This window comes from Osmerus eperlanus, chromosome 18, assembly GCF_963692335.1.
Source record: "Osmerus eperlanus chromosome 18, fOsmEpe2.1, whole genome shotgun sequence".
Classification (NCBI taxonomy): Eukaryota; Metazoa; Chordata; class Actinopteri; order Osmeriformes; family Osmeridae; genus Osmerus; species Osmerus eperlanus.
In genome coordinates, this window is record NC_085035.1 from 15,100,558 (window position 1) to 15,127,525 (window position 26,968).

General features: G+C 40.0%; 1 protein-coding gene across 3 annotated transcripts in view; it reads left to right on the plus strand.

Moving 5' to 3' along the window:
• LOC134038961 (cAMP-specific 3',5'-cyclic phosphodiesterase 4D-like) overlaps positions 1-26,968 on the plus strand; it is a 159,406-nt gene that overhangs the window by 55,663 nt on the left and 76,775 nt on the right. For 2 of the 3 annotated variants that reach the window (XM_062484687.1, XM_062484689.1), the window contains exon 1: positions 19,273-19,540. The exons of the other annotated variant lie outside the window; for it this stretch is intronic. In XM_062484687.1, coding sequence (XP_062340671.1) covers positions 19,428-19,540 — 113 coding nt within the window. In that variant the 5' untranslated portion in view covers positions 19,273-19,427. Of the gene's footprint in view, positions 1-19,272; positions 19,541-26,968 lie in introns of those variants that run through there. 3 annotated transcript variants of the gene reach the window in all.

Consider the following 26,968-nt stretch of genomic DNA (forward strand, 5'->3'; position numbering starts at 1 on the left):
AATGTGGACACTTACATAAATACACCCCTTTCAGACATTTTGTATTGCATTTCTCATTCCATTTCACCCTATATAAAGACACATCTGCCCGCACACTATCCCCATCCATGATGTTTCCCTCTCTCCCAGCGCAGGTCATGCCAAAGCAGAAATGCTGCAGCAGCCACATGAGGTTCAGATGTAGTCCAAAAATTACTTCCTACAATCAACACATATCAACTGCAACATAGTTTTCTAAACTTTCTCAAAGATGGCTTGAAAACCACAGATATTCACTTTCTTCTTGAGTAAATCTCAAGAATAGCCTTATAGGCAATTGGCTAGGGTATAGCCCACATCCAGCTCCTTGCGAATGAAGCCTCTGACTGTAAAATGGCCGACTCTCTGTTCCCATTAAACTACACGACATGCACACTCAGGGTGACCAACAAGATTATATTAACTAACAAACAATAAAATTACAAAAATCTAACTGAACGAACACAACAACTGAAATCTCTCGCATGGCCGTTGTAACCGAACTATTTTCCACAAGTCTTTGTGTTTTTTGACATTGCCGCACTGCATGCTGGGTACTCAAGAGCGCTGACAGCTGATTATCTAGCTGTGCTCCGACTGCATGATATGACGAGATGCTAGTGACGCGCTTAGGTCTCTTAGTCTCCTGCATTAACAAGTTCTGCTCGATTAGCAAGCTATTTTTACTAATGTTTTGTTAGCTATTGAATGGTAATGCAAGCTAGCTAAAAACAATGTTAGTTAGCTTGGCTAAACTGGTTTTCATAGCAACAGAAATCAACAAATCAGATCAGTCGAACTTTATTCAGAAAGGGGGGATCTGTATTTTTTACTCTACTCTTAACTAGGGATGCGTAGTGATAAGATTTTAACGATTCCGCCTCCTTATCAATTCCTGCTTATCGATTCGATTCCTTATCGATTCTCTTATCGATGTTCCCCTCTACAGCCATAGGTCTGTGCGTCCTGCACCCCCACACACACACACTCGTGTGCTTCCCACACCCTGTGTGAGACACCATGTTTAAGCCTGAGCACACTTCTCAGATCATAAGACAGAACATTAATAAGCACAATGCATAACTTTACTAAGCACAATATATTCTTTAAGCAAAAGCATGACTTAAAACTTTTGCATCACCAGATGCCATACCCCTAGGTGTCAATTCTGGTCTGGTGGAGGAGAACCCATTGGGGGCCCAGAAAACAGCTGGCAGCCAGGCAAGTGCAAATATAAGACACTCCAAAAAATACTCAAAGATTCTCAATGGCATTGCCAACTCATTGTAAGGCATACCTAAGTTGTTCTGATCGTGGCGGGGCGGATACATATTTGTCAAAACAACAAATGTTGTCATATGAATGCTTTGTATACAACAATTCAAGGTAACATTTGTTATTTACATCAATGTTACAGCTAATCTAGAAGAACCAGAGTGTATGCCAATCATGCTAACTCTTGTAAACTTGTTTTACTTGTCTTTAATGACAGACACATTATAGGTTATTTACATTTACATTTATTCATTTAGCAGACGTTTTTATCCAAAGCGACTTCCAAGAGAGAGCTTTACAAAGTGCATAGGTCACTGATAATAACAACAAGTTAGCCACAAAAACATTGCGAGTAGCCGAAACATGAAGCACACATTGTGATCAACCAAAGTAAGTGCCAAAGGGAAGAACCATAAGAGCATGTAGTTAAACAAGTTACAATTAAACAACATGAACCGCTATAAGTGCAAGTGAACCTGTAGAAAAAACAAGCAACAATAATAAAAACAATATATCACAGTGAGTACAAAAATGTAAATTTAGTTACCACTAACCACATGAGCAACAAGTCTCTAAGCAAGAGTCATTGTGATCCTTGAGGAAACTAACATCGGGTCAAGCGAACCATTCCTAAGTACCGTTGTACTCCCGGAACAAGTGCGTCTTGAGCCTTTTCTTGAAGGTGGAGAGACAGTCAATGTCTCTGATGGAGGTGGGAAGTTGATTCCACCACTGGGGGGCCAGACAGGAGAAGAGCTTGTGTTGGGACTGGGCGGTCTTGAGCGGTGGGACCACCAGGCGGTTGTCTGAAGAAGACCGTAGGTGACGGGTGGGGGTGTAAGGCTGCAGGAGAGACTTGATGTAGACGGTTATGCTCCGGAATATGGAGACATTGGAGGAGAACCAGCGAGAGGCTCTCCTATTCAGGCGACTACAGGGCAGACACACTGAAGAGGGGCCAGTGATGGACCTACAGGTGGCCCAAACACAGGCTGAACTCCAAGACCTTGAGGAGCGCCTTAAGGTGCTGGAGTTCCGAAAGAGAGTGGTAGGTGATTTGAGATGCCATGAACTATGGCTTACACGCAGCGTTCAACGTTCAAATTGGTACTAACAATAAGTTCATGACTTCTAATTGCAGATGCTGTGATGAAGTGGAAGACGGGACTGGGAGAGAACGCTGTGGAGCTCCCCATAGCGGAGACACTCAAACACGCCCCGGCAGCCCATTCAAAACAAGCCAGGTGAATGAATCATGATTGCAGCTTCCATATCCAACCTTTCACATGGCAATGTGACAAAAAACTAGAATCCCATAATATTTTTTTTATGATGTATAATATTCTAGATGTGATTTTTTAATGACTTGTATAGCCCCTTTCACATGTGCAATTATGTTGATAGGACACTAACTTATTTTGTGCTTCATTGTCAGGGCCAACAGACAGGACCTGTAGCGGGGACTGGCAGAAGAATTTAATTCACTGTTTGGCACTTTGTTTGAAATAAAATGACTGAATGTTACATGGAAATGCTGCCTTGTTTATGATTAGCTTGAGTTAGGCTACACACCACACAAACATAGTCCTCCTAAAGTTGGCTACCATGTAGCCTATTATACAAGAACAAGTAGCATTTGGGGCAAATGAGGTCTGCATATGAACTGCCCCAATATAAGCAATAGAATTGAGAAATATAGGTTACTTAATTAACGTTGCAGTTACGGACTGGCAACGTCAGAAAATTACGTTGCTAGGAGGTTGCGGTTACGGACTGGCAACGTCACAAAAATTACGTTGCCAGGACGTCGCGGTTACGGACTGGCAACGTCACAAAATTACGTTGCCACGACGTCGCGGTCACGGACTGGCAACGTCACAAGATTACGTTGCGGTTACCTTCTGGCGTCCCACAGATGCACGGTCCCGCAACGTCGCCAAAGACGTTGCGGCAACGTATGTTTGGTCATCGAGTGATGTTGCGGCAACGTAAGGGCAACGTAACTGTGTTAGCTGGGATTGGCTAACTCTACTTCGGTACGCTATCCTCAGTATTTGCAAGCTAGCTAAACTTATACTGTATCTAAAATAAGATAAATAACCCAGAGACGAGATTTCATGGGTGTTCGAGCGTCTATGTAGGCACACAAAACATTTTAATTCAATGGGAAAATGTGTCCAAACTTTTGACTGGTACTGTATATATTAAATGATAAATATTAACCCGGACAAGTGACTTTTGTGCATGGACAAGTGAAACGTTAATGTACCTCAAAAAGTTAATGTCGAGCCCCGTCATATGCATTACTCGACTATAGAAACAAACAGACATCCCAACCTGCTGAGACGCAATCCGCACGCGCGATATGAAACTGTTTCGACCATAATTTACCATTGTACAGTCTCGCGCTCGCTCTAAATACAAAATCCCCGAATTCCGGGAGATTGTATTGCATTTGCGGTCGTCCGGGAGCCGCTATTGAAATGCGGGAGACTTGGGATGTCTGAGTAAAAATAAGATGATCGGTAGGCCTATCATTTCGAAACTTTCTTTAGTTTTAGTTTTAATGTTTTCTTAGCCTACCTCAATTCTGACTTGTGTGCCGAGTCCGAAACCTGGACTTCTGTGTGCGTGCTGCAGTGGCTATTTGGCAAACTCAGAAGAGCGCGCTGACATACATCGGTTTGTGTTTTCGGTTAAACTGCTTTGATTTTACAAGCGTTGATTGGAGACTGCGTAATTTTTTTCCGGGATTATCAACCTAAATTAATACACTGACTAATAAAGTAAATTGTGAACACTCAAACATTAGATTTTACTGGGGCACTGCAGATTTAGACTTTTATATATGGGGTGGCCAAGGGGTGGCCACGGCAGGGGGTCCACAGACCAAGACTGAAAATGTGTGTGTAACTTTAGCCTGGCATCTAAGCAGTGTAAATTATTCATATGATTGCTGATGAGAAATAGAAATTCAAATTTAGTTCTTCAGTGTGGCCTAGTATGGTCCACTAGGGTTACTTTAATCAAATTCTACATTTACTATGAATAGACTGTGTCTCTACATCTGAATTGCAACTCATTTATTTCACACACTGTACTCACAAACTGGAGAGACTTTGGTCACTCTGTTTAATGAATATATAATCTGGGTCTAACCAGGTTAGAGGTTAGATTCTTTGATGAATCTTTCACATTAAAACATAACTAGTGTATACTCACACAAAAAATGCCACAGCCATCAAAACAAGAACACTTGTGAATCAACAACCAACATTTTAACCCTTGTGTTAACTTTACCGCATACAAAAACAAAGTGAAACATTTTCTTTTAACCGGTGGGCTGTCTCAGACCCCCCACATTGCGAAGGTTAAAAGAAAATTATTAGGGTTCCTCCGTCAGGAGGACCCTATTGTGTTTGTTGGTATTATTAGGTTCCTCCGGTTGGAGGGAACCTATTGTTATTGTTGGTATTCTTCTTATTATTTTTCTTCTCCTTGCGCCCCAATATCTCAAAAAGTCCCTAGTCATAAATTTTATAATTTGGCACATTGATACTACATCCAAGTGGGTACCCCCACACCAAATATGGGCCACATCGGACCATAGGGGGCGCCACAGGCCACGCCCAAAAGTCCGATTTTCAAAGTGATGGCATTTCCACCCCATTGCTCCAATTCTTCTGAAACGTGGTGGGCATTCCTCATTTTTCATGAGGAACAAAAAAGCCTCAAGGACCCATAAGGTCCGCCATGATGGATTTTCCTGTACTGTGATAATTTGGGAAAACCTTCAAAATTCCTCTTCTCTTGAACCAAAGGTGAAATTGACTTGAAATTTGGTACAGATATGTATCATTGACGTATTTAAAAACTTTACTTAAGGCAATTGAATCAAGTACAAAATGGCTGAAATGGGTGTATTTATGTAAATGTCCACATTGCCTCAATATGTTTGTGTCACTAAATGTATTTTTGAAGGATGGTTCAAACCTAATAAGCTTTAAGGTGACATGCCTCTGAAGTACCATGCAAAGTTTCACCTTGATATGTCAAAATATGACTGAATTACAGCTGTTTGAACTTGGACCAAATCTGACAATGCTCGCCATTGGAGAAACAGCTTTTTTAATTATCCAGTTATTGAACTTTGTGTATTCCATGCCTGGGAATGGCTCAATTGGCTGAGATGTTGTGCTGGTAATCAAGGTTCAATACCAGTCAGAGGCATAGTTTTTAATTTTTTATTCTGACCAAACGGTTTCTAGTCTCCCGATAAATCCTCCGGTTGTAAAACATAGCAATGCGTGTTTATTTGAGCCCATCACAACACATCTGTTTAGCGAGACTGTGTAAACCACTGCAACACAAGCCAGGTTCACCACAGTAGCTAGCTACTTGTAGTCTACGCATGGTAGAGAACTCTAATGGTTTTCTCTAATGAAGTCAATTGATTGTTCAGGTGGATCCCTTGCCTGTTGCACAAATTCATTTCAGTAACCTAAGCCAGGACACATTACCACTGATGCTAGGCATGATTTAAAATTCCCTTCCATGACAAGTTATGGCACTCCAAACAACCTGTTTAAAAAAACGATGAGAAAGTTATTCTTTACAGCAGCAACCCAGTCATCCCGTTGTCCCGTTTTTATAGGAAATGTACAAGCAGTTTCAACTTAGGCTGAATCTAACAACACTTACCACAGGAGAAACAGCTTACTTTTTTATACAGTAACTGAACATGACAATATTCAACACTGAGAATAGGGCTGGGATGGTGACCTGTAAAGTATAAGTTTGTAGGTTGGAATCCAGCCATAGTCTTTTGGCCTGTCATAATTTTGATTATCTGTTTAGTTCAACAGGATGACATCATTCTGAAATACGATGCACAATTTCATGCAATTTCACCTTGAAATGTCAACCGTTTCTTAACCTTTGTCCAAAAGCTGACCAAAGCTAATACTCTGCCCTTTCTATTCATACAATCTCAACAGTTGGTATGTAGCAGAGAGGATAGAGAGACTGACTTGTAACCTTATGCTCATGAGTTCAAATCCCCATTCAGCCTGTTGTTGGCCAAACATGAAGTAGTTTTGCTCCCTTGTTGTCCAACTCTCGATCTTCTGCAGTGTACATGTTTATAATATTTTGCCATTTTGCGGAGGAACCCGCATCGCTGCTTGCAGCTATATTTACGTTCCTCCGGTAGGAGGGAACCTATTGTTATTGTTGGTATTCTTATTATTATTTTTCTTCTCCTTGCGCCCCAATATCTCAAAAAGTCCCTAGTCATAAATTTTATAATTTGGCACATTGATACTACATCCAAGTGGGTACCCCCACACCAAATATGGGCCACATCGGACCATAGGGGGCGCCACAGGCCACGCCCAAAAGTCCGATTTTCAAAGTGATGGCATTTCCACCCCATTGCTCCAATTCTTCTAAAACGTGGTGGGCATGCCTCATTTTTCATGAGGAACAAAAAAGCCTCAAGGACCCATAAGGTCCGCCATGATGGATTTTCCTGTACTGTGATAATTTGGGAAAACCTTCAAAATTCCTCTTCTCTTGAACCAAAGGTGAAATTGACTTGAAATTTGGTACAGAGATGTATCATTGACGTATTTAAAAACGTTACTTAAGGCAATTGAATCAAGTACAAAATGGCTGAAATGGGTGTATTTATGTAAATGTCCACATTGCCTCAATATGTTTGTGTCACTAAATCAAATGTATTTTTGAAGGATGGTTCAAACCTAATAAGCTTTAAGGTGACATGCCTCTGAAGTACCATGCAAAGTTTCACCTTGATATGTCAAAATATGACTGAATTACAGCTGTTTGAACTTGGACCAAATCTGACAATGCTCGCCATTGGAGAAACAGCTTTTTTAATTATCCAGTTATTGAACTTTGTGTATTCCATGCCTGGGAATGGCTCAATTGGCTGAGATGTTGTGCTGGTAATCAAGGTTCAATACCAGTCAGAGGCATAGTTTTTAATTTTTTATTCTGACCAAACGGTTTCTAGTCTCCCGATAAATCCTCCGGTTGTAAAACATAGCAATGCGTGTTTATTTGAGCCCATCACAACACATCTGTTTAGCGAGACTGTGTAAACCACTGCAACACAAGCCAGGTTCACCACAGTAGCTAGCTACTTGTAGTCTACGCATGGTAGAGAACTCTAATGGTTTTCTCTAATGAAGTCAATTGATTGTTCAGGTGGATCCCTTGCCTGTTGCACAAATTCATTTCAGTAACCTAAGCCAGGACACATTACCACTGATGCTAGGCATGATTTAAAATTCCCTTCCATGACAAGTTATGGCACTCCAAACAACCTGTTTAAAAAAACGATGAGAAAGTTATTCTTTACAGCAGCAACCCAGTCATCCCGTTGTCCCGTTTTTATAGGAAATGTACAAGCAGTTTCAACTTAGGCTGAATCTAACAACACTTACCATAGGAGAAACAGCTTACTTTTTTATACAGTAACTGAACATGACAATATTCAACACTGAGAATAGGGCTGGGATGGTGACCTGTAAAGTATAAGTTTGTAGGTTGGAATCCAGCCATAGTCTTTTGGCCTGTCATAATTTTGATTATCTGTTTAGTTCAACAGGATGACATCATTCTGAAATACGATGCACAATTTCATGCAATTTCACCTTGAAATGTCAACCGTTTCTTAACCTTTGTCCAAAAGCTGACCAAAGCTAATACTCTGCCCTTTCTATTCATACAATCTCAACAGTTGGTATGTAGCAGAGAGGATAGAGAGACTGACTTGTAACCTTATGCTCATGAGTTCAAATCCCCATTCAGCCTGTTGTTGGCCAAACATGAAGTAGTTTTGCTCCCTTGTTGTCCAACTCTCGATCTTCTGCAGTGTACATGTTTATAATATTTTGCCATTTTGCGGAGGAACCCGCATCGCTGCTTGCAGCTATATTTACGTTCCTCCGGTAGGAGGGAACCTATTGTTATTGTTGGTATTCTTATTATTATTTTTCTTCTCCTTGCGCCCCAATATCTCAAAAAGTCCCTAGTCATAAATTTTATAATTTGGCACATTGATACTACATCCAAGTGGGTACCCCCACACCAAATATGGGCCACATCGGACCATAGGGGGCGCCACAGGCCACGCCCAAAAGTCCGATTTTCAAAGTGATGGCATTTCCACCCCATTGCTCCAATTCTTCTAAAACGTGGTGGGCATGCCTCATTTTTCATGAGGAACAAAAAAGCCTCAAGGACCCATAAGGTCCGCCATGATGGATTTTCCTGTACTGTGATAATTTGGGAAAACCTTCAAAATTCCTCTTCTCTTGAACCAAAGGTGAAATTGACTTGAAATTTGGTACAGATATGTATCATTGACGTATTTAAAAACGTTACTTAAGGCAATTGAATCAAGTACAAAATGGCTGAAATGGGTGTATTTATGTAAATGTCCACATTGCCTCAATATGTTTGTGTCACTAAATCAAATGTATTTTTGAAGGATGGTTCAAACCTAATACGCTTTAAGGTGACATGCCTCTGAAGTACCATGCAAAGTTTCACCTTGATATGTCAAAATATGACTGAATTACAGCTGTTTGAACTTGGACCAAATCTGACAATGCTCGCCATTGGAGAAACAGCTTTTTTTAATTATCCAGTTATTGAACTTTGTGTATTCCATGCCTGGGAATGGCTCAATTGGCTGAGATGTTGTGCTGGTAATCAAGGTTCAATACCAGTCAGAGGCATAGTTTTTAATTTTTTATTCTGACCAAACGGTTTCTAGTCTCCCGATAAATCCTCCGGTTGTAAAACATAGCAATGCGTGTTTATTTGAGCCCATCACAACACTCCGATCATCTGTTTAGCGAGACTGTGTAAACCACTGCAAAACAAGCCAGGTTCACCACAGTAACTAGCTACTTGTAGTCTACGCATGGTAGAGATAACTCTAATGGTTATCTCTAATGAAGTAAATTAATTGTTCAGGTGGATCCCTTGCCTGTTGCACAAATTCATTTCAGTAACCTGAGCCAGGACAAATCCCCACTGATGCTAGGCATGATTTTAAATTTGACAAGTTATGGCACTCCTAACAACCTTTTTAAAAAAACTATGAGTAAGTTATTCTTTACAGCAGCAACCCAGTCATTCCGTTGTCCCGTTTTTATAGGAAATGTACAAGCAGTTTCAACTTTGGACGAATCTTGCAATGCTTACCACAGGAGAAACAGCTTATTTTTTTATACAGTAACTGAACATGACAATATTCAGCACTGAGAATATTTCAATGGGCTGGGATGGTGTCCTGTAAAGTATAAGGTCGTAGGTTGGAATCCAGCCATAGTCTTTTGGCCTGACATAATTTTGATTATCTGTTCAGTTCAACAGGATGACATCATTCTGAAGTACCACAAACAATTTCACCTTGGTATGTGAAAATATGATTGAATTAGAGCAGTTTCAACGTTGGCTGAATCTAACAACGCTTACCACAGGAGAAACAGCTTACTTTTTTATACAGTAACTGAACATGATAATATTCAACACTGAGAATAGCTCAATGGGCTGGGATGGTGATCTGTAAAGTATAAGGTAGTAGGTTGGAATCCAGCCATTATCTTTTGGCCTGTCATAATTTTGATTATCTGTTTAGCTAAACAGGATGACATAATTCTGAAATACCATGCACAATTTCATGCAATTTCACCTTGAAATGTCAACTGTTTCTTAACCTTTGTCCCAATGTTGACCAAAGCTAATACTCTGCCCTTTCTATTCAAAGAAACAGTTCTATATCTCAACAGTTGGTGTGTAGCAGAGAGGATAGAGAGACTGCTTTGTAACCTTATGCTCATGAGTTCAAATCCACATTCAGCCTGTTGTTGGCCAAACATGAAGTAGTTTTGCTCTCTTGTTTTCCAACTCTCGATCTTCTACAGTGTACATGTTTATAATATTTTGCCATTTTGCGGAGGAACCCACATCGCTGCTTGCAGCTATATTTAGGTTCCTCCGGTAGGAGGGAACCTATTGTTATTGTTGGTATTCTTATTAGGGTTCCTCCGGTAGGAGGGAACCTATTGTTATTGTTGGTATTCTTATTATTATTTTTCTTCTCCTTGCGCCCCAATATCTCAAAAAGTCCCTAGTCATAAATTTTATAATTTGGCACATTGATACTACATCCAAGTGGGTACCCCCACACCAAATATGGGCCACATCCGACCATAGGGGGCGCCACAGGCCACGCCCAAAAGTCCGATTTTCAAAGTGATGGCATTTCCACCCCATTGCTCCAATTCTTCTGAAACTTGGTGTGCATGCCTCGTTTTTCATGAGGAACAAAAAAGCCTCAAGGACCCATAAGGTCCGCCAAGATGGATTTTCCTGTACTGTGATAATTTGGGAAAACCTTCAAAATTCCTCTTCTCTTGAACCAAAGGTGAAATTGACTTGAAATTTGGTACAGAGATGTATCATTGACGTATTTAAAAACGTTACTTAAGGCAATTGAATCAAGTACAAAATGGCTGAAATGGGTGTATTTATGTAAATGTCCAAATTGCCTCAATATGTTTGTGTCACTAAATCAAATGTATTTTTGAAGGACGGTTCAAACCTAATAAGCTTTAAGGTGACATGCCTCTGAAGTACCATGCAAAGTTTCACCTTGATATGTCAAAATATGACTGAATTACAGCTGTTTGAACTTGGACCAAATCTGACAATGCTCGCCATTGGAGAAACAGCTTTTTTTTTAAACCAAAACCAGTCAGAGGCATAGTTTTAATTTTTTTATTCTGACAAAACAGTTTCTAGTCTTCCGATCAATCCTCCGGTTGTAAAAACATAGCAATGCGTGTTTATTTGAGCCCATCACAACACTCCGATCATCTGTTTAGCGAGACTGTGTAAACCACTGCAAAACAAGCCAGGTTCACCACAGTAGCTAGCTACTTGTAGTCTACGCATGGTAGAGATAACTCTAATGGTTATCTCTAATGAAGTAAATTGATTGTTCAGGTGGATCCCTTGCCTGTTGCACAAATTCATTTCAGTAACCTAAGCCAGGACACATCCCCACTGATGCTTGGCATGATTTGAAATTCCCTTCCATGACAAGTTATGGCACTCCAAACAACCTTTTTAAAAAACTATGAGTAAGTTATTCTTTACAGCAGCAACCCAGTCATCCTGTTTTTATAGGAAATGTACAAGCAGTTTCAACTTAGGCTGAATCTAACAACGCTTACCACAGGAGAAACAGCTTACTTTTTTATACAGTAACTGAACATGACAATATTCAACACTGAGAATAGCTCAATGGGCTGGGATGGTGACCTGTAAAGTATAAGGTCTTAGGTTGGAATCCAGCCATAGTCTTTTGGCCTGTCATAATTTTGATTATCTGTTCAGTTCAACAGGATGACATCATCAAGTACCACAACAATTTCACCTTGGTATGTCAAAATATGATTGAATTAGAGCAGTTTCAACGTTAGCTGAATCTAACAACGCTTACCACAGGAGAAAAAGCTTACTTTTTTATACAGTAACTTTTTTACAGTAACTGAACATGAAGTAGTTTTGCTCTCTTGTTGTCCAACTCTCGATCTTCTACAGTGTACATGTTTATAATATTTTGCGGAGGAACCCGCATCGCTGCTTGCAGCTATATTTATTATTTTTCTTCTCCTTGCGCCCCAATATCTCAAAAAGTCCCTAGTCATAAATTTTATAATTTGGCACATTGATACTACATCCAAGTGGGTACCCCCACACCAAATATGGGCCACATCGGACCATAGGGGGTGCCACAGGCCACGCCCAAAAGTCCGATTTTCAAAGTGATGGCATTTCCACCCCATTGCTCCAATTCTTCTGAACCTTGGTGTGCATGCCTCATTTTTCATGAGGAACAAAAAAGCCTCAAGGACCCATAAGGTCCGCCATGATGGATTTTCCTGTACTGTGATAATTTGGGAAAACCTTCAAAATTCCTCTTCTCTTGAACCAAAGGTGAAATTGACTTGAAATTGGGTACAGATATGTATCATTGACGTATTTAAAAACGTTACTTAAGGCAATTGAATCAAGTACAAAATGGCTGAAATGGGTGTATTTATGTAAATGTACACATTGCCTCAATATGTTTGTGTCACTAAATCAAATGTATTTTTGAAGGATGGTTCAAACTTAATAGTCTTTAAGGTGAGATGCCCCTGAAGTACCATGCAAAGTTTCACTTTGATATGTCGAAATATGGCTGAATTACAGATGTTTGAACTTCGACCAAATCTGACAATGCTCGCCATTGGAGAAACAGCTTTTTTTATTATCCAGTTTTGTGTAATCCATGTCTGGGAATGGCTCAATTGGCTGGTAAGCAAATGGTTGTAGGTTCAAAACCAGTCAGAAGCATAGTTTTTAATTTTTTATTCTGGCAAAACGGTTTCTAGTCTTCCGATCAATCCTCCGGTTGTAAAAACATAGCAATGCGTGTTTATTTGAGCCCATCACAACACTCTGATCATCTGTTTAGCGAGACTGTGTAAACCACTGCAAAACAAGCCAGGTTCACCACAGTAGCTAGCTACTTGTAGTCTACGCATGGTAGAGATAACTCTAATGGTTTTCTCTAATGAAGTAAATTAATTGTTCAGGTGGATCCCTTGCCTGTTGCACAAATTCATTTCAGTAACCTAAGCCAGGACACATTCCCACTGATGCTAGGCATGATTTAAAATTCCCTTCCATGACAAGTTATGGCACTCCAAACAACCTGTTAAAAAAAACGATGAAAAAGTTATTCTTTACAGCAGCAACCCAGTCATCCCGTTTTTATAGGAAATGTACAAGCAGTTTCAACTTAGGCTGAATCTAACAACACTTACCACAGGAGAAACAGCTTACTTTTTTATACAGTAACTGAACATGACAATATTCAACACTGAGAATAGGGCTGGGATGGTGACCTGTAAAGTATAAGGTTGTAGGTTGGAATCCAGCCATAGTCTTTTGGCCTGTCATAATTTTGATTATCTGTTTAGTTCAACAGGATGACATCTTTCTGAAGTACCACAAACAATTTCACCTTGGTATGTCAAAATATGATTGAATTAAAGCTGTTTCAACGTTGGCTGAATCTAACAACGCTTACCACAGGAGAAACAGCTTACTTTTTTATACAGTAACTGAACATGACAATATTCAACACTGAGAATAGCTCAATGGGCTGGCATGGTGACCTGTAAAGTATAAGGTAGTTGGTTGGAATCCAGCCATTATCTTTTGGCCTGTCATAATTTTGATTATCTGTTTAGTTAAACAGGATGACATCATTCTGAAATACGATGCACAATTTCATGCAATTTCACCTTGAAATGTCAACCGTTTCTTAACCTTTGTCCAAAAGCTGACCAAAGCTAATACTCTGCCCTTTCTATTCATACAATCTCAACAGTTGGTGTGTAGCAGAGAGGATAGAGAGACTGACTTGTAACCTTATGCTCATGAGTTCAAATCCCCATTCAGCCTGTTGTTGGCCAAACATGAAGTAGTTTTGCTCCCTTGTTGTCCAACTCTCGATCTTCTGCAGTGTACATGTTTATAATATTTTGCCATTTTGCGGAGGAACCCGCATCGCTGCTTGCAGCTATATTTATTATTATTATTATTCTAGTAATTTATCTCATGAACACATTGGTAAAAAGTTTTGAAATTTGGCATATTGATACAACATGCCACAACTACGGCCCAAACACAGACTGGCCCACATCAGATCATAGGGGGCGCCACAGGCGACGCCCAAATGTCCGAATTTCAAAGTGATAGGATTTCCACCCCATTGCTCAAATTCTTCTGAAACTTGGTGTGCATGCCTTATTTCTCATGGCGAACAAAAAAGCCTCAAGGACCCATAAGGTCCGCCTGATCGATTTTCCTGTAGAGTGATAATTTGGGAAAAACTTCAAAATTCCTCTTCTCTTGAACCAAAGGTCTAATTAACTTGAGATTTTGTACAGATATGTATCATTGACGTATTTAAAAACGTTACTTCTAGCAATTGAATAAAATACTAAATAGCTGAAAGGGGTGTATTTATGTAAATTTCCACATTACCTCAATATGTTTGTGTCACTAAATCAAAGTTCATTTTGAATGATGGGTTTTCAAACCTAATAGGCTTTAAGGTGACACGCCCATGAAGTACCATAAACAATTTCACCTTGATATGTCAAAATATGACTGAATTACAGCTGTTTGAACTTGGACCAAATCTGACAATGCTCGCCATTGGAGAAACAGCTTTTTTTTGTAGAGTAACTGAACATGCCAATACTCAACACTGAGAATAGCTCAACGAGCTGGAATGGTGACCTGCAAAGTACAAGGTCGTAGGTTCAAATCCAGCAACACTGAGTCTATCTTAATTTGAATACATGTTTAGTTAAACAGGATGACATCGTTCTAAAGTACCATGCGCAATTTCACCTTGATATGTCAAAATATCATTGAATTACAGCTGTTTAAGCTTTGGCCGAATCGAACAAGCCATGCTACAGGATATACATCTTTTTTTCGGGGGACAGAAACTGATCAGAATTTCTCAGCCTTGCGGGTAGCTCAATGGGTTGAAGCGTTGTACTGCAAAGCATAAGGCCACAGGTTCGTTTCGAGGCACAGTCTTTTGGCCTGTCATAATTTTGATTACTTGTTTAGTTAAACAGGCAGACATCATTCTGAAATACCATGCGCAATTTCACCTTGAAATGTCAACCGTTTCTTAACCTTTGTCCCAAAGCTGACCAAAAACTAATACTCATATCACGCAGTCGGAGCACAGATAGATAATCAGCGTCAGCACCCTTGGGTACCCAGCATGCAGTGCGGCATATCAAAAAACGCAAAGACTTGTGGAAAATAGTTGGTTACAACAGCCGTGCAAGGGATTTCAGTTTTTGTGTTCGTTCAGTTAGATGTTTGTAATGTTATTGTTTGTTAGTTAATATAATCTTGTTGGTCACCCTGATTGTGCATGTTGTGTAGTTTAATGGGACCAGAGAGTCGGCTGCTGTACTGTCACAGGCTATTCTCGCAAGGAGCTGAATATGAGTGCTGCCCTAGCCCAGTTGCCCACATGACTATTGTTTGTTGTGCATTGACTAAGAGTCTGGAAGGAGATCAACTCAAGAGTTTCAGTATCCTATAAAAAGTTAATAATCATCCCTTACTAATCATAAAATCTCAGCAGTTGGTGTGTAGCAGAGAGGCTAGAGAGACTGACTAGTAACCTTATGCTCATGAGTTCAAATCCCCGTTCAGCCTATTATTGTTGGCCAAACATGAAGTAGTTTTGCTCTCTTGTTGTCCAAGTCTCGATCTTCTACAGTGTACATGTTTATAATATTTTGCCATTTTGCGGAGGAACCCGCATCGCTGCTTGCAGCTATATTTTTTATTTGTTTTTGTATTGGGTAAAATTGGGTAAATACAACGATGGTTCGTTATGAACCCTTGGGTCATGTGACCCGAAGGCAGCACAAGGATTAAAGTGAGGCTTAATCGGTGTAGGCTTACATGTGTGGCCTACAAACACAAGCTAAACTTGGCATGGGACTGACTGCCTAGTATGCTCTGACCTGGTGCCTGTAGCCTTGGGGAGGGAGCTGTTCTGAGGTCTTGGGGTGGTGCAAGGACTGGGATCTATTTCCACCTGATCCTGTTTGCTCAGCTTTTTGAAGAAGTCTGCTATCTCACCCTTTCTTTTAATGTTTGAATTGAACCCTAAGCAAAGATAACATGTAGGCCTACACATCCAATTACCCACATTTGAGTCCAATCTCAATCTTAAACATATCCCCATTATTATCTTCAATCAACTACCAAGTTACTAGATCATGGCTAGCCCTACTCCGAAATACGTATTTCAAACAGGCATTATACAATAGCAAACAGGGTAGCTATTTGACTGCAGTGTTAATCTTTTGTAATGTTAATAGACTAATAAGGCATCTCATCAAGGAATCTTAGCAGTTAAAGTACAAAAATAGTGTAACGACCCACACCGAAAGACGTGTGTTATATGTTAGGCTGTTAGTTTGTTGTTTACCAGTAGTGTTCGCGGGGTCCGAAATGCCAATCAACCTGCTGTCTGCCAATCACGGGAATGCCCAGAATGTTCGGATGCTGGGCATCCTGTTGGTTGGCGAAGGGGTATGGAGGGGGGTTGGGCAGGGGGGATGAAGCATTCGAAGTTAAGACCAGGTTTAGCGTCTGTTCTTTTTGTTACGTCTGGGTTTCACAAGAGACGGTCACTATTGTTTTGTGGGCTACCATTCGTTTCTTTAGCGTGGGCTAGGACCAAACAGCTGTTTGGCTTACTGTGCCTGTGTACCGTGTTGTTAATAAACGTCAATTCGGTAACTTCATCTTATGCCTGGACGATTGTTCCTTTCTGACCTAGTCAGGTTATTACAATAGATTTCAAATGGCTAAATGATACTGTTGTTGTTTTAAAAGTGTGCTATATAAACAAAATGTTTTTTTCTTTTTTTTTCTTCATGAAAATGAAAAAAAACATAATTGAATCAACTTCACCTTCACTCTTATCTGAATCTGTTATGGAACCAAATTGCCCATATGCATCTTTTTCTATGGCTCTGCAGCCCAGCAACTCAACTTTCGTAACATCTTGTTCAGGAAGCCTCAACCCCAATGCTAAACCTTAAAACGATAACTGTAATATGATGCTCTTGTCTTCCGTCGCTGGCGCTGTATCAGACGCTGGCGTAGTGATTTGTGACTGACTGGTGAACTGTGGAAATATCCTCGATTGAAAAAAATGCGCTGCCAGATGTCAAAAGAAACACTTCTTTTAACAAGATAAATTAAATGTCAATCAGTATCCAATTGCCAGGGATAGCTAATGACATTTTGGGGTGGCCAGTCCGATATCAGGGGGGTCCAGTGCCACCACGGCCACCCCTCTGGCTCCGCGACTGAACGTGCCCCAGTAAAAAGGGTCTAACGACGCCCCTGCACAGGCCTATAGCAGCATCACAAAATAATTATGCAATACACCTGTTATGTAAACAGCATATCAAATAAACTCAGATAAATACATTATCTGGTCACACAATCAAAACAGATTCGCTGTATTAGCCTACTCAATTCACAGATTCTTACTTTAGAAGTTCTTCTTTCTTGTCTTTTTTTTGCAAAGTCGCAGATCAAGTTCAGCTCCCTCATCAGCTTGGACTTGATGGCCATCAAGGACAGTGCAGAAAACCTCTTCTGACCCACAGTTGTCCTGAGTTTCAGTTGTGAAAATGTCCTCTCACTCACAGACTAAAGTTATCTGTTGCTGAGGCTGAAAATAGCTATTTGATGGTGATGCTTCCAAGGTAACATTGGCTAGCTCGACAACCTTTGCTTTGTTTCTAGCTTTTTTGAAAAAGCTACTTAATGGTAGGATATTAATTTATTTTTTCTCTTTCTCTTTGCAGCCCCGCTGGGCACTTGGTTGCTACCGCTGTCTATTTTCTGCAAACACTAATGTTACATGAACATTTTTACCACAGTTCCACTCGCCTATACAACATATCTGACCATGGATCAGTTCCAAATTAATTCCACTGTTTTAATCTCAGAAAAACTGATCTTGATTCAGTACGATGTAAAGCACCGGCTCTATGCCCACCCATCTTTATCATTAGCCAATCTACAGTGCATTGTGGCCTGTTCCCAATCATTACCTGTCTGACACATACAACAGACAATCATGAGACTTTTATTTTATTCTGATTGGATAATTATCAAGATAATTATATAAAAATATGAAGAAATAAATGTTTCCAATCTCGGAGGGCCCCTCTATGCCCAAGAGCCACTGGGCACGTGAGTGGATGTCCTATATTGAAAATCTCTGGTTAATAAATTCATCATAAACTAAAACAAGGCATATAAGAAGTTATTAAAATCTCATATTTCATGGATAGGTCTAACTAAGGCAGATCAGGTTTATAAAGGGAAATAAGTTGAATGTGTACTATTTGGCAAGTAGTGGTTCAATAGGAATGAGTAAGTGTGTCCACCTGTCTTGTCAGCAAAGAATTTAACATATCTCTACCTTTACAGGAGTGTTTAATCTTCAAAATGAATCTACACTGAATATATTTCAATTGTTTTGGTTTGACAATGACCCTATCCAATCATCTGTTGTTATATCAGTCTTTTTACTACCCTCCAAATCAGAGACCAATTCATAAATCTTAAGTTTGTTCTCTAGTTATGTAGTTATATATTGGCATAGTTATATATTGGCAGTAGAACACGAAGAGAACCCCTGTGCAGTTAGCTAAGACCATTCACAAGCCTTTGCCCCTCAGGGGACCGCTTCAGCCTGTGTCTCTACCAAAGTTTTGGTTACTGTGTCACAGGGGATTTCTAGCCTATAAGTTCAAAGCAGGTTACTCTAGTCTAAACACAGTTCAATTTTTCTCTTTCTCTGTCTGTTTCGTCCCGTCTCCTAAATCTTGACTGTGGACCCAAACTCCAGTGAACAGCATTCCTTGAACTAAACCAGGACTGGAATCCTGCTCAAAGGTTTTTTGAGTAAGGAGCCCAGTTGCCAGTTGGCAATAAAATAACATATTACTCTACAATATATTTGCATGTGTATGTAGAAAACTATTTTATTTATTGAAAGAAAATATGATAATAATAAATTGTAGCCCTGAAGACTAGTGCTCAGACAAATCAGCTGCATGACCGAGAGGCTGATTAAACTCACTAATGAGCTTAGAAAAGGACGGGAGTAAAGTTGGTACTGCACCAGTGAAAAACAGAGGGTAGGTGTGGAGAAGGGGGGGGGGGTCAGACAGGGAAGGAGGGGGGCAGGAGGGAAAAACTAAGAAAGAGGATTGTCAGACACTTTACATACTCAAAAGAAGAGAGAGGAAGAGCATGGAAGTGAAAGAGAGAGGTTGCGTAGCGCGTCTTGAGGAAGCAATTTGACCGTAGCAGAATTAGTTTCAGTAAGTATATGCTGCTGACACTTTGTGTCAACAGCATTGTAGTAATCCTGTAGTAGTCCCCCTGGTCACAACATGGATTCTCTAGACGCACAACTGGCCTCCTGCTGGACTTTTGTACCGCCTGGTATAGCCAGCCGGTCCCCAAGTCGAGGTACCAAGAGAAAACGCCTACTTAAATCGTACAGGTAGGACCTTGCTGCTAGGGTTACTGCTTTGTTTGAGTTTGGCTGTATATGTATTTATTTGTAGTCAAAGATAATAGTTGTATAGATAATACTGAGTTACGGTATAGGTGTGCAAATAGGTGTGTAAATGTTTTACTGAATTCTTACAGAGTAGAATGTTGAGACTGAATCTGTTGATTTTTCGCAATCCAAAAAATGCTGATGGGTTACATTCTTTTAAATAATAGATCTTGACTGTTATTCACTCTATTGACTTCATACTTTACCATCAACACCAGATGCACTACAGTATGTTTCCTCAAAGTCTATTGAAGCCATTGCATCTAACAGTTAACCATAACAGTATCAAAGCTGGCCAGGTTCCTTGCTGTTGTCACCTTTAGCAAAGTTTAGCAATGACGTGGTGTCAGCGCTATCATAAAATAATCTCAACTGTCCTGCACTTGTAATATACTGTAAAGCATAGAACAGGTGCTGCCAACAGCTTTTCTCAGTCTCTGCACTCCATAAGCCTTAGTACAGTACAGCTTAACCAGGTAGAACTCTTAGGTAACACTACCTGTGCTTATCTCTATTAATGCTGTACAACATTTACCAGCATGCTCTTGTAAAGGTTTAGCAGGTTCCAGGAGAGACTTACAATAAGAATGGCATGTATTCCTGTTAGGGCTGGGCAATACATAACAAAAATTGATATCTCGATATTGTCAAAATGTTTACAATATTCGATATATATCTCGATATGGTAAGTAATATTGGACGTCCGGCGCATTCTTTGGGAAAGTATGCTTGAATTTTCAAAACAATTAATGTTTGTACTCTTCATAATGTCTTTGTATGATTTGTGCTTTGCTGTACCCCCTTGCATTCTTGTGTGTTTGCATACTCAATAATTGATTGTATTTCTGCCTTTGTGCAGTAATACATAAAATTTAGAAAATTATGCTTGAATTAGAAATATTCGATATTCACAATATTTTCACATTTTACATTGTCGTCAAAATTATTGCGATATTATCTCTAATATTCGATATATGGCCCAGCCCTGATTCCTGTCTGTATTTGTGTGGGGTGGGTAATAGGTTAATATGCTAATTTGGGTTTTTAACAAGGTGTTGATCCCCACACAGCTGTAACATCAGAATCCCAATTTCACTCCATTGTGACAGTGATTAACAATATAATTAATAGGAAATCTGAGGAATCTTCTTCAAATATATTCACCTCAGCTGTGGTTAGGGCGAAGGCCAGCTTCCATCAATGCAAAAAGAAACAAAAAGGAAAAATATTAGAATCTGACATTCATTAAAGATCCTTTAAAGTGGAATTAAAAACGAGTTTCAAGTTCACCACACTACAGAATAATGTATTATTAACCACCCATCCAAACTCGAATGAAAAAAAACCACCAACAAGGATGTTAAATTAGGCTTTGAAATCGTAATAAAATCAGCAGTCTTCTCTGTTCGAGACTGGGGGGGCGTGTCGCCTGAAGGAGCTGAAGCTCGGCCCCCTCGCTGGAAGGCGCTGCCTCTCTCAAGTAAGCTACCTACGACCCAGATAATGAACGCTACGTCAAGCCGAACAAAACAGTATATAATTAGAATGTATTTGTTCAATGAGTGAAACATAAAGATGCATATAAATGAAATATTCCCCTGAGCTGTAACACAGGAGTAAACATTCACAGCAGAGACAGCAGACAGTGAGCTCTCCAACTACTTCTAGCACATAAGCTAGGTTACCGTTTCACCAAAATACCATTATTCTACACCGAGTAGCCTAATATCAAGTTAGCGGTTTGCACTAATTATAGCAGAGATACCTCTGGAAAAGTTATCTATTATAATTATAACAAGCACACAGAACTGAGTGATGAACTGCTGGCGGCGGTGGATGGTCCAGGTGCGATCGGAGGATGAACGGCCGGGGGGGCGATGCTCGGTACGGTTCCGCGCTGCAAGAGAAGCCGTGTGTTGGTGAACCCCGTCTGTATCTGGTCCATGTTAAAACTGTCCGCCGTGAAATGGTCAGTGGCGCAGAGGCGGCTGTTGGAGTTTATCCGAAGCTTTCCATGAGCGTGGGTCTTCACAAAATCTATCCACCTATTTTTCCTTTCATTATCAACAGGGAACTTAAATGGCGTTGCAGCGCAGCTGGAGTTCTTGCATCCAGGGAAGATGCAGTTGCGGGTGGTGGGAGACATCCTGAAGCTAGCTAGTTAGCTGATGTAAGCTACAACTAGAGAGGGTACAATTTCTTGGGAAATTGTAGGGTGTGCTTGCTTGCGTCGGTTGCACAGGGGTCCGTTTTTTAATGACATTTTTACAACTGATATTTCTGTATATTTTATATAAAAATACATACTTATTAATTATAAAGATTACATAGATTTAAAAGCATTTTTTTTTTTGCTGCTCATTTACAACTGAAAATACGAGTGAAGTGTAGAATGAAATAGATGTCTTATTTCACCTGTAAGAGGCAGCCTCATCGTTGAATCAAAACGAATAAATTTGGCAGACCGGTGTAAAAATTGACCTAATCTCTATGACTTAAACGTCCTTTTAAGTTTTTCCCTTCTCGTGATATTTTAAGGAATTTAGCCTACTCATATTGCATTCATTCATGAATAAAGAACCCCCTTTGAAGATTATTCTAAGACGTTACCGGCAGTAGAAGATGGAATCGCGATTCAAACAGTACCATCTGCTAACTGAAAATATGCCCCCAAAAACGTAAATAAGCTTGACATTTATTTAGTGGAAAATCGCTTTCATAAAAAGCTCACTGGTAGCGATCATTGTCAGTAACAACGCCAAGTGCGATATAGCCCTGTGTGGAGAAGCTTCCCCGGTAAATTGTACTACTACGGTACAGTACTAGACTACAGCTACTGCTGTGTTCGTTCGTCTTGGTAGCGATTGCGTTGGTTGAATTGGATTCAACGTTCCGTTGTACGGTTTAGGCTGAAATTAATTATTTTCATGAACAGATCAAGTTTAGGCTGTGGCAATGAAGTTAAGGTTAGTACTTAGATAGATTTTTGATTTAAGTAAGGGGAGTGCCGAACATGTTCTGTCGCCGTTTGACTTCCTACAGCTGTGTAGATGTTTTTGTAGTGTCTCGCGTAGGCTACAGCGTTGCAGTGAGCAACACTGGTTTGAAACCACAGGTAATGATAATTTCACCCACAAATTGTTTACTTGTAATGTAATGTCATAATAAATCCTACAACGAAAATGTATTTGTGAGGAATGTTTATTTTAACGATTGAAAACAGATGCATCATAGACCACTGTAGTATGTGTTGCCCGGGCAACAGAGGCTAATGTCATGATGCTAATACTTCCGAAAGTAGATGTACTTCCTTAATAAAATCAGCTTATATTGTACATTACACGTCACAATTGTGTGTCATATCACAAAGTAAAATTAGTAAATAGTTATCACCCTGGCCTCTTTGCTTGTGGCGTTTCTGCAGCTGCCTTGCAGTAAAGCAGTTAGCTTAGCTATCTCCCAGAAGTTAACGAGCTGCTAAACTAATGTTCTGCTAGAGGTAGTCACGCGAGTTTTCGTGACGTTAGCTTCACTTTTCGCCACAAAAACTTAATTTCCACTTAAACCATACAACGGAACGTAAATCCCAATAGAAGCAACTCAATCGCTACCAAGACGAAACTTTTAACACATACGTTGTCTATGTAGGCCAAATATTGACTGAGTTTTAGGGGGGCAAAAAGAATAAAAAGAATAATAATAATATATATGTGAGATAACAAAGGTTGTGCCCTTGCCGAAGGCAAAGCACACCCAAATATATATGTGAGAGAACAAAGGTTGTGCTCTCGCTGAAGGCTTGAGCACACCCAACTAGAGAGGGTAAAATTTCTGGGAAAATTGTAGGGTGTGCTTGCTTGCGTCGGTTGCACAGGGGTCCGTTTTTGAATGACATTTTTACAACTGATATTTCTGTATACTTTATATAAAAATGCATACTTATTATTTATAAAGATTACATAGATTTAAAAGCATCTTTTTTTTGCTGCTCATTTACAACTCAAAATACGAGTGAAGCGTAGAATGAAATATGATGTCTTCTCATTTCCCCTGCAAGAGGCAGCCTCATAGCTGAATCAAAACAAATAAATTTGGCAGACCGGTGTAAAAATTGACCTAATCTCTATGACTTAAACGTCCTTTTAAGTTTTCCCTTCTCGTGATATTTTCAGGCATTTAGCCTACTCATATTGCATTCATTCATTAATAAAGAACCCCCTTTGAAGATTATTCTACGACGTTACCGGCAGTAGAAGATGGAATCGCGATTCAAACAGTACCATCTGCTAACTGAAAATATGCCCCCAAAAACGTAAATAAGCTTGACATTTATTTAGTGGAAAATCGCTCATTCATTAAAAGCTCACTGGTAGCGATCATTGTCAGTAACAACGCAAAATGCGATATAGCCCTGTGTGGAGAAGCTGCCCCAGTAATTGTACTACTACAGTACAGTACTAGACTACTGCTGTGTTCGTCTTGGTAGCGATTGCGTTGGTTGAATTCGATTTAACGTTCCATTGTACGGTTTAGGCTGAAATTAATTATTATCATGAACAGATTGACAAAGTTTAGCCTGTGGCAATGAAGTTCAGGTTAGTAGTCAGATAGTTTCACCTATTGAAAGACTTTTGATTTAAGTAAGGGGAGTGCCGAACATGTTCTGTCGCCGTTTGACTTCCTAAACAGCTGTGTAGATGTTTTTGTAGTGTCTCGCGTAGGCTACAGCGTTGCAGTGAGCAACACTGGTTTGAAACCACAGGTAATGATAATTTCACCAACAAATCGTTTACTTGTAATGTAATGTCATAATAAATCCTACAACGAAAATGTATTTGTGAGGAATGTTTATTTTAACGATTGAAAACAGATGCATCATAGACCACTGTAGTATGTGTTGCCCGGGCAACAGAGGCTAATGTCATGCTAATGCTTCAGTGAAATAGTAGACTACCGTTTCCGAAAGTAGATGTGGGCCTACTTCCTTAATAATATCAGCTAATATTGTACATTACATTTCACAATTGTGTTTCACATCACAAAGTAAAATGAGTAAATACTTATCACACTGGCCTCTTTGCTTGTGGCGTTTCTGCAGCTGCCTTGCAGTAAAGCTATAGTTAGCCTAGCTATCTCCCAGAAGTTAACGAGCTGCTAAACTAATGTCCTGCTAGAGGTAGTCACGCGAGTTTTCGTGACGTAAGTAGCGTCATTTACTCTGGCTAGCAAGTTAGCCACCATTAGCTTCACTTTTCGCCACCAAAACTTAATTTCCACTTAAACCATGCAACGGAACGTAAATAGAAGCAATAGAAGCAACTCAATCGCTACCAAGACGAAACTTTTGACACCTAGGTTGTCTATGTAGGCCAAATATTGACTGAGTTTTAGGGGGGCAAAAAGAATAATAAAAATAATATATATGTGAGAGAACAAAGGTTGTGCCCTTGCCGAAGGCAAAGCACACCCAATAATATATATGTGAGATAACAAAGGTTGTGTCCTTGCCGAAGGCAAAGCACACCCAATAACAGTACAGCAGGAGGAGCCATTCAGTGATCTGACGTAGATGTGGCGAAATGACGTAGATAGGGCATTTTTTGGCTCCGCCCATTAAAACCTGATCTGAAAACGGAAGAGAAACTATTCTTCGGTCTAACTCCACATTTCAGTGCGACAAAGTTTTAGTGCTTTGCACATACTTTCAGGAACTCATTTCACACGTATATAATTTACTTAGAAGCAAAACATGGAATTTACTTTACAGGATCTTTAAGTCGTCATCTTTGCAGTATAGGAAAAGGAGAAGTGCATGTGAGAGAGAGAGGGTTCATCAGTGGGGGGAATCTATTTATATTTGAGGAACAGTATACCTATTTTTAAGGGCATTGCATCCAGCCATTGTTGGAAACCACCTAAAAATCATTGCAGCACCCATTTGCCAGTTGCATGTTTATTAGATGTAATTTGATGTATTTGTTTTTTGTTCTCTGAGAAGAGGTGCAGCAGATGGGCCTTCATTTAGGTTTCACCTCACCTAGATCTAACTCATGCAGTGAGCCAGCCAAGGTTCAAATTAAGTTCAGATGTAGATTTAGTCAACATCCAATGTGGTACATTTTTCATGTATTTATCTCTTTGACCACAAGGGGAAATGACAAACTCTAAAGAGAAGACGCAATATACGTTTGTAGGGATTTTGACATTGACCATGTCAGTCTGATTTTTTTACTTAGAAAAAGGATCAAACATGGTATATACAAACATGGTATATACAATATACAATGCTGTTGTTGTATGATTTTGTTCAAATCACCTGACCGTTCTACACAGCAATTTGTCATTGACATCCACAGTATTGTTTACATCATGACAAAAAAACACATCCTGAAGCAATGTCATGTGTGCTACTCTATTCTATGTGCACTGAAATGGTAATGTACAGACTAAAAGCCACATACTGTATTTCACGGCCTATAGAGGACACACAATCAGTCGCTTTAACCCCTCCCCCGAATAATGCCGGCAATGGGTGAAAGGATGTTTCATGCTTCACAACTACCCACAAGGCGGATCTATCCACACAACTTGAAATCCATTGTACACACACACACACACACTTTATGACATCGATTAACTTGAAATTGGCTTGGCAGTTTAGATAATGTTTAAAAAGATAGCCATATGTTCTCATATCATGATATGTTATACCTCACAAGGCCTAGTTCTATTTAGGAAAGGGGACTATTGGGAAGCCAATGGAAGGGAGTGTGTTTGGCCAACACAGTGTGTTAACCAGCTAGCGGTAGTCGTCCGTGGCATGTGGAGTATTCAGCTTGGTGGAGTACAGTTGAGGCTCTTAATCACAGTAAATGTAACACAGGAGCCCTGTAGCCCCTGGCTATTCCTGCCCTCTGCCACTCTCTCTTTCTTTCTTTTCTCTTCCCTTCCCTCCCCTGTCCTGCTCTGTTTTCTTTTTCTCTGTTACTCTTTCTCTTTCTTTCTCTCTCTTACTCTTATCTCTACTACCCTTCACTATGTATCTCTCCCTACTCTCCCATGTATTCCTTTTACTGTACCTGACAGTCATCCAATGTTCTGCTACCTCCCTTTTCCCCTCTCTCTCACTTTCTTTATCTTCACATTGTACACTTCTTACACTCTTATCCTTATTTTCTCACATTATCCCCCTGCCTACATTGAATGGCCTTTCACCCTCCCTTCTCCTTCTTTCTTTCATTCTCCTTTTTCATGTTCATTTGTTGTTATTTTTCTACGCTGTTATCCCAGAGGACATGCCTTCCGGGAGTGTCTGTGTGTGTGTGTGTTTCTGTGTGAGTGAGGGAGTGACAATTTGAGACACCAGAC